Genomic DNA, 8,530 nt, shown 5'->3' on the forward strand with positions numbered 1-8,530 from the left:
GCTCTAGGGGTGGAGGGTGACCGTGTCATGACACACCCACAACCCACCTGGACCCCATGGGGGCCCCTCACCATGGCCACGAGCTGGGAAGTTCTAAGTGAGAATAGGGAAGAGCCATTCCCAGGATGTTCTTGGCTTGGTGTCACTTTTAAGGTCTGAGAAGTCACCCATCCGTCTGTGTGCTGCCTCTGTTTCATTAGGATTCCAAGGTAGCGCCCCTTCTGAAACGTGGCCTGAACCTTGAGCACAACTCTGCTCTTCACAGTTCTAAGCCAAATTCATCCTAGACAGAGCGACACCGGCCAGACACTCTTTCTTCCTTCCCCTGAAATATCCTGAGTGATGTAAATGCTTTCCCATTCGGCTGCTTAAAAAGGTGCAAAGCAGGATGCAATGAAGGTCCCAGAACATCATATTTAAACTTGACTCCCGCTGCTGAGCGACTCCCTAATCCAGCACAGACACAGAGGGAGGAGTGTGGTGGAGAAACCAGCCTTCGAAGAACACAAACGTGCCTGCAGGGCCATTACCTCTAGCCTCCTGGAAATCATATTGCTGGTCCACGACAGCGTTAACTACTGGGTCTAAATTCTGCTGCTTTGCAAAGACTACAGTTGGTGGGGAGGAAAATATTCCAAGATCTAAAAAGCACTGACTGTGCCAACTGCAGCACTTTGCCTTTTCCAGAAGATAAATTATGAAGAATTTTTGCCAGTTCAAGTTATTTTCCCAAAGCAGAGAGTCAAACGGCCTGGCTACTCAGCCTCTAAGAAGCCCAGGCAAAGAAACAGCATAGCTATGAACTGCCCTGACAGCTTCTCCCAACTTCATTTGATAAAGTGAGACGCAGACACACGCTGACAGGCAAGCACACACCTTATTTAACTGCCAGACGCAGCGCCAATATGAAAATGTACACTCAGTCTATGGGGTAGGAATCAGCTCAGCAGCTAGGCATGGAAACAAAATAGCCATATACACACTGACTAGCCCGACTGCCTTGTAGGGAATGATCAGTGACAACTAGGGTTCCAATTCGGCAGGCTAATAAGAATAATTATAGCCAGGGAAGGCATTAATCAGCTTGGCAGATACAGGGATTCTCTTAACAAGGCTAAAATGAGAGCTGAGGACTCTCTGAAGGCCAGAACACTTCAAAGACAGTTGGGCTAGACGGATTCACTGGGGTGCCTCCTGCCAGCCTCCCCCCCCACCGCCCCAAGCACGTTCTGGAGGAAGCTGCAGTCCAGTCCCTTTCCTGGGAGCAGAAGTGATGACGTGCTGGGGGTGGCACAGCTGCCACATCTGTAAGGTGCATCCTGGCACTGCCCCTCCCTTCAGGAATTGCACCTGGACCCCCACTCACCCCAGACCTTCCTATTTTTAACTGCACGTTTGCTTTCAAACCATTATCATCCTTTTTCACCCAAACTAACCTCAAGTGACACACAGTATAAAATTATGGTGAACATCAGTCAGCTCTTCTTAGTAGAGACCAAATTGAGTCCTGAGATCAAATCCTGGCTTGGCCATGGAGTAGCTGCATGATTCTTCATGAGTTGTTTAATTCTCCTGGGCATCAGTTTTCCTGATCTGTAATCTGGAGAAAATACCAGTACCTTTCTCAAACTGTTGCCATGAGCATTCAGGAAGAGAGTGTAGGTAAGAGCTTGACGTTTGGTACGCCCACTATAAATAGAGCTATTTGTATTCTGCCTATGAAGTACAGAGCCCTGTGCAGAAGCTATGAGAAAATAAACAAACCATTCAGTATACGGACACATGTACATTATATGTAAGCGGTGGGGGCTGGGCAGTGGGAAAGTGGGCGTATTCATCCTTTTACTTTATATCCTTTATAACTGACATGGGGACTGCAAGCTGTTCCCCCAGTCTGTCCTCCTCTTCTTTCACAGCAGCCAGCACACGGCTACCAGGCTGCTCTGCATTTCCCAGCTTCCCTTGCAGCTAGTGTGGCCTGGACTAAATCTTCAACAGAGCATGTGCAGAAGTGATGGGGGCCCCTTCCGAGCTTAGCCCAGGAAGCCCCCATATATTCTCCTCCATGCTCCTTCCCCTTGATGGGGATGGAAAGGCAATGATGACAACCCACGTGATCTCAGAAACCGCAGGGCAAAGATGGCAGAGGCGCCAACAGCCTGGGGAGCCAGGATGCCTATGTGAAACTAGGATCTCACCCAACCATTTCATCAGGAACATCCTCCTGTGGAGACAGTTAGGAAAGACACTTCTATCGTTTGAACCACTCTGCTTTGAGTCTATTTGTTACAGCAGTTAGCCTACCCAATTCATACAAAATCTGTCTACGTTATTTGGATTTTAAAATATAGATGTAATGTTTTTGGCATTTAAAAACCACTTTGATGGATTTGCAATTTAAAAAAAAAATTTTTTTTTGGCCATACCCATGGCATGAAGAAGTTCCCGGGGCCAGGGATCAAACCTGCCCCACAGCAGTGACCTGAGCCACAGCAATGGCAATGCCAATCCTTCACCTGCTGAGCCACCACAGAACTCCACTAATTTTTTTCTTTTTAAGACACACGTTAAGCAAGTACCTTAATCCCTCTCCACCACCTTCGCATCTGCCACTCTAATTCACCCTGCACACTAGGACAGACCTCCTCCCACACATCACCAAATTGTACCAATCTTATGGGGCAGATTTTCAATGGCAACCCATGACCCGCAGATAAAAGGATGTATACATGCACTCATGCAGTCAGCCAATATTTATCAAACACCTCCTCTGTGTAAGAGGAAGACTATAACGAACAATACGAACATGGTCCCTGCCCCACAGGATATCATCAGGGTGGGGATTTAGACCAGGAACAATTCCATCCAGTGAGATACATAAGTGCTGTGATGGGAGAAGCACAGGCTGCCTGGCAGCACCCACAAGGCCAGCAAGCCCACCCTCACCATGCAGACTCCCACTCCCACAACAAGAAGAGCCTTCAGCCCCAACCCACTTCTCCAGGTTGCCCTCCCCCTCCTCCCACCCCTGGTTACATGGAACATACATGCCCTTTCTGCATGAGCCAGGTACTTTCACTCATCCACCCTGGATGCCTATTCCCAGAGCCTGCACGGCTTCTCCATCCTTTCTTTCAAAATACTAATTATCCTCAAGGCTCAGCTCAAATGTCAACTCTTCCGCAAAATCAACCCCAATCCCAAGTCAAAATGAATCATCCTCTTCCTTGCTTCCTACCAGCACTTGCTTTCTCTGTCAGGTATCTCATTCTGGCTTGCAGCTGGCTGCTTTATTAACTGTCTGTCCACCCCCCCACCCTCGAGCATGCAGTGAGACACTGCTGTTTTGGTCATTTGTCTGGGAATCTCTTATGGACACAGTGGGCCTTCGAGAAGTGCGGTACGAACGATGGATAAGATGGGTCAGACATAGACAATGGAAGTGAAAACCTGCTCTCTGAAGACGAGTGGGTTCTGTTGTGACAGGTAGGCTCCATTAGAAAAGCTTTATGGAAGAAGTAGTTTTTTGGGGGGAAGGAAATACACAGGTAAGAGGAGAAAAGCAGGAGGGGCATGCCCAGGTCATGGAAGTGGAAAGGCCGGAAGGTTCACATACATTCTATGTAAAGGATAGCAAACGGGTTCCTTAGAATGAAGCATCTTAATCAGAGAGAAGACTAGAGGGGAGAGGGGTTCCTGTTGTGGCACAGTGGATTAAGAACCGACTAGTATCCACGAGGATGCAGATTCCATCCCTGGCCTTGCTCAGTGGGTTAAGGATCCGGCATTGCCATAAGCTGCAGCGGAGGTTGCAGATGCAGCTCGGATCTGATGTTGCTGTGGCTGTGGCACAGGCCTGCAGCTGCAGCTCTGATTTGACCCCTGGCCCGGGAACTTTCATATGCCGCAAGCACGGCCCTAAAAAGGACAAAAAGGAAGAAGAAGAAAAAAAAAACTAGAGGGGAGAGAACATAAAGGGAAGAACATCCTTGGAAGAAAATCCTAAGGAACCAAGAAGCAAAGGTGGGACCTCCAAAAGTGATCCTTTTTTTTTTCTTTTTGGCTGCGCCTGTGGCATGTGGAGGGTCCCACCCAGGCTAGGGATGGAACCTGAGCCACAGCAGTGACAATAGGTGCTGAGCCACCAGGGAATTCCCCAAAATGATCTCTTAGGAAAATGATGAACTTCCAAGGAAGCCTGGAGGAAAAAGCCAAACGGGAAGATGTCAGACCTGTGTGGGGAGGAACTTTCAGAACCTGGGCTGAGACAGCAGCTTTAGATACAGAAAGGACAGAAGACACTCGAGTCTGTACCATGGGAAAAGAAGAGTCGAGTGACAGTGTGAATGCAGAGGTCAAAGAGAGTGACGGCAAGATTACGCCCAGGTTGCAATACAAGACGAAAGATGATCTAGCTCATCAACATATTGGGTTTCAGGAATCAGTGCAGGGTGCGTATGGGAGGGCCTCCCGGAGGTCACGCTGAAGCCACACCAAGTGAGAGACCGTGCAGCAGAGTCATCAGGTGAACTCGAAGTTCAGGGACTGTTGGGGCAGGGAAAGATACACCAACTCCCGTATCCTTCTCCGACTTCCCCAAGCTGTGCGTTCCCCATTTCTATTTTTGCTTTTGCCGGTCTCTTGGCTACCTATCTCTCTTTTTCTCCCTTACCATAGCTACTCATGCATTCTTTTCAATTTCCTACCTGGCCCCACCCTCCTAACCGGTACATGGGTTGTGAACTGCACACCTCTAAGGAAAGTCATTCATATAGACTACAGAGTGAACAGCAGCTCCTAGCTCCTAGTTGTTCGGTGCACGATCTGTGCAACCAGTGGCCATGGCCCTGCTTGACCCAGACACATCTGCCAGTTATGTAATGGGTGTGGACTCCCGCCAGCAGTGTCCAACAAACAGAGAACTTACCAGGGTCCCAGAGTGAAAGCAACAGAATAAAAGCACTAGACCCTAGCAGAGATGCTCCAAAACTAAGTGAATGATCTGGAAGCTTTCTGCACGTGGTTGCAGCTAAAGCAATGTGGCCGGGTGCACTCTTTTAGAGAGTGAGTTCCAGAAAACCCCTCAGGGCTCAGAGGCAAAGGAGGAAAACACAGTAGCAGCTAGAAAGGCTGCCCCCACACCCCACCCCGCCAGACAACAGGAGTCATGGGGGTTGGGACGCCTGGACCATGGGGCCTGATGCCAGGGAAACGGGAGTGGCTGTGGAAGGCCTCCACTGGGACCTTCTGACCATAAGTGCAGAGTAGTCACTTTCCCTGTGCGCAGCTGGGGCCTGGCTGGGACAGACACCACACACCACGTGCTCTATAAAAGATTCAGATCTGCTTTCTCTAGGAGTGTGGAGGAGAATCCCTACCCAGGTCACAGGATTCCTTCTGTTCCGGTTGGCACCGATCAAAGCGCTTCAGGAATAGCAACCCATTTAAGAGTCAGCCTTCCAGATCCATGGTGGGCACTTAACAAGCACATGTATTTCCGCGGCTGAAAACCACATGGTTATGTTAATATAACCGTATTATACGACGTGAAGATGGTGTCTGTGTGTATGGGTGAATGGAAGATGGAGAGAAAAACAAATAAAAACCCAAAAGCCAAAAATGCCTTGGGGTGGGGGAAGGCTCTGAGCCAAAAATCAAGAGGTACCACGGTTTAGAGAGGATGGAAGAGAAAGGACAATAAGGGAGAAAAAGTAACAGGTAGGAAAAGTTGGAGAGGCCAAGGCTCCTGGGTCTTTGTGTCTAAATGTGTAGCTAGGCAGCTTCAGGAGGAGCTGAAGGAGAAGACTGAGGCCGAAGATAGAGCCCAACTAACGTGACGGAGGGACTCGCACACCAATTTTCACTGTAGCGCTCAGGGTGCCCGGTGACCTTCGTAGAAGGAAGTTGGCGGATCCTCCTCCGGCTTCCCTGGAAAGGCAGCTCGGCGGGGGAAGGTGTGCGAGCGCGGTCCCGCCGGTCTCGGCTATGGCGGGGCAGATCAAAGCCGCACATTTCCGCTCCCGAGCTCGGAACGCGGGCCGGGGCCGCAGGCGCCTACCGGGCCGGGAGTTCAAGGTGAGCTGGCGGCCGGCGGCTAACAGGTAGGGAGGGCCGGGGGAAGCCGGCCGCGGGCCACTCCCCCGGCACCTGTGGGGGCGAGGCTCGGCCTGGAGGACCGCGACTCGCACCCCGCGCGGCCCGGCCGGCCGGATTCGCGCCCGCTCCCTGCCCGGCCGCGGCGCCCGCCGACCCCGGCCGGGTCTCCCGGGAGCGGCCCCGGCACCGTCGGCGCCCCAGGCCGCGCGCGGCAGCCGCGCCCCGCCGGTCCCCCCCGCGCCGGGCCGAGCCCCCCGCGCCCTGCCGGGCCCCGCGCGCACTCACCCAGCGACAAGAGCGCCAGCAGCAGCGGCCTCGGCGCCAGGCGCCCCATGCTCGCCGGGCGGGAGCGACTCTCCCCCTCCTCCTCCTTCCCCGCCGCCTCTCCTCCTCCTCCTCCTCCAGCTCCGGCTGCTCCAGAGTCAGCGCTCCTCCGCCTGGGCCGCGCGCCTGCTCCGCTCTCCTCGCGAGCCGAGAAATCCCAGCGCTGGGGCGGACGTGCGCCCCTCGCTTCGCTCCCGCCCGCCCGCCTCCGCCCTCCTCCTCGGGCCGGCCGGGCACCGGGAGCCGGGCGCCAGAGCCGCCCCGCCGAGCCGAGTGTGCAGCCCCGATCGCTTCCCGAAAGCAGGAGGGAAGAACCGCAGCGCCCGCCCGCCCGCGCCTCCCATCCGGCGCTTTGCCAGCAACAAACACAAACTTTCCCAAGCCCCTCCCAGCTCCAGGTAACGGAGGCAGAGCCGGGACCACCCGCTTAAAGGGGAGGAGGCGTCGGCGCCCACCCAGCTCTCCCCTTGGGGCCCCCGCCCCGCGACAAACTTTCCTCCGACCTTTAAAAGTTGGCCTGGGAAAGACTCGTCTGGAAAGCTCATCGCTTGAGCTCCATTCCGAGCCACCCCGCGTTCAACCACTCTGGAGTCACCCACGCGTGGCTCCTATTCCTCAGCTAACTCCCCGCACGTTCACCCACTCGTCCTGAGCTAAGCCCCTTGGCCCTGGCTACAAATTATTAGGATGGGGCTTAAAGAGACGAAGGGACTTTCAAGGCCGGGGATTCTAGCCTCCAAGGTACAGAGGCTGTAAGTGTTTGGGCGCCTTGCCAGAGGATTTGCAGCAAAGTGGCAAGACCAGAATCCAGATCTCACAAGCTCTGCTCACTGCCGTGTCTGGGTGGGGTAGGCCTCGCATCCCCTCGCCCACCTCCTTCCTTCTCCAGGGTGCCCATGGCACTGCTTAACACTTGCCACAAATAGACCCGAGGCAGAGGGGCCGACGGGGAACCCGAGTGTATTAATAGCTACAGTACTCCATATGGAATGTACTCTTTAGCCTTTATTGCTTTAAGTGGACACAACTAGTTGCCAATAAAGATTCTTTCCCCCCCACACACAATGGGGTTTTTGTGCTTTTGATTTGAATAATAGGCCCAGTATGGGGGAGGGGGCAGGGAATTAGTGCTCATTGTTCAAAACTTCACAAGGATGATTCAAACACACAAGGAGCAGCCGGTACCCCCTGTACCCGCCCCGCAGTACCACAGCCTTTTATTAATATATGCAAAACAAATCACAGATGTTAATGGGAAACTGCCCAAATTGGGGAAAGGAACAGGGCTTTAACTCTGATTCATCATTATTTCCACTAACGAGTGTTTCTTATTTCCACTAACAAAAGTGCCATTAGCCAGGTATGCACCCTTCTGCGAGAGACTAAGTCAGCCCTGGTGGGGCAATAATGTGAATGTACTTAATGCCATCAAACTGTACACTTTAAGAACAGTTAAAATGGGAGTTCCCGTCGTGGCGCAGTGGTTAACGAATCAGACTAGGAACCATGAGGTTGCAGGTTCAATTCCTGGCCTTGCTCAATGGGTTAAGGATCCAGCGTTGCCACGAGCTGTGGTGTAGGTCACAGACACTGCTCAGATCCCGCGTTGCTCTGGCTCTGGTGTAGGCCGGTGGCTACAGCTCCGATTCAGTCCCTAGCCTGGGAACCTCCATATGCCACAGAACAGCCCTAGAAAAGGCAAAAAGACAAAAAAAAAAAAAAAAAAAAAAAAAAAAAAGCAGTTAAAATGTAGATTCTATGTGATATATACTTTAACACAGTAAAAAAAAATTTTTTTTTAATTTATTTTTGTCATCAAGCCTTTCTTCATGCTGTTCACCCACCCTGAAACTCATTTCCACTTCCCATCCCATAGAATCCTCTAGCATTTCCCTGATAAATTTTTCAATGTAATTCAATCAACCTTCAGTGAAGCCTAACTTGAGCCTGAGGAGATGCTGGAGCTGCAGAGAAGAGGAAGGCCTGGCCCCTCCAGAAGCTCAGATCTTTCCCTTTCTTAATTACCCACAGTGCTTCATGTCTAAAGCACACATTCTGGCACCTGATCACGTTCCGTTTAGCACATGCTATGGACTGAATGTTTGTGACA

At 52.1% G+C, this 8,530-nt stretch overlaps 1 protein-coding gene across 1 annotated transcript in view; it reads right to left on the bottom strand.

Moving 5' to 3' along the window:
* Positions 1 to 6,738, bottom strand: part of PTGFRN (prostaglandin F2 receptor inhibitor) — an 88,096-nt gene extending 81,358 nt beyond the window's left edge. The window contains exon 1 of the mRNA XM_013997237.3: positions 6,382 to 6,738. Within this exon, the coding sequence (XP_013852691.3) occupies positions 6,382 to 6,430 (49 nt within the window). The 5' untranslated portion in view covers positions 6,431 to 6,738. The remainder of the gene's footprint in view (positions 1 to 6,381) is intronic.
* Positions 6,739 to 8,530: the final 1,792 nt, after the last annotated feature.

Source organism: Sus scrofa, chromosome 4, assembly GCF_054392235.1.
Source record: "Sus scrofa isolate SSC_HxYL_T2T_F1_AM1 chromosome 4, Sscrofa_HxYL_maternal_Yorkshire_Landrace_v2.0, whole genome shotgun sequence".
Taxonomy (NCBI): Eukaryota; Metazoa; Chordata; class Mammalia; order Artiodactyla; family Suidae; genus Sus; species Sus scrofa.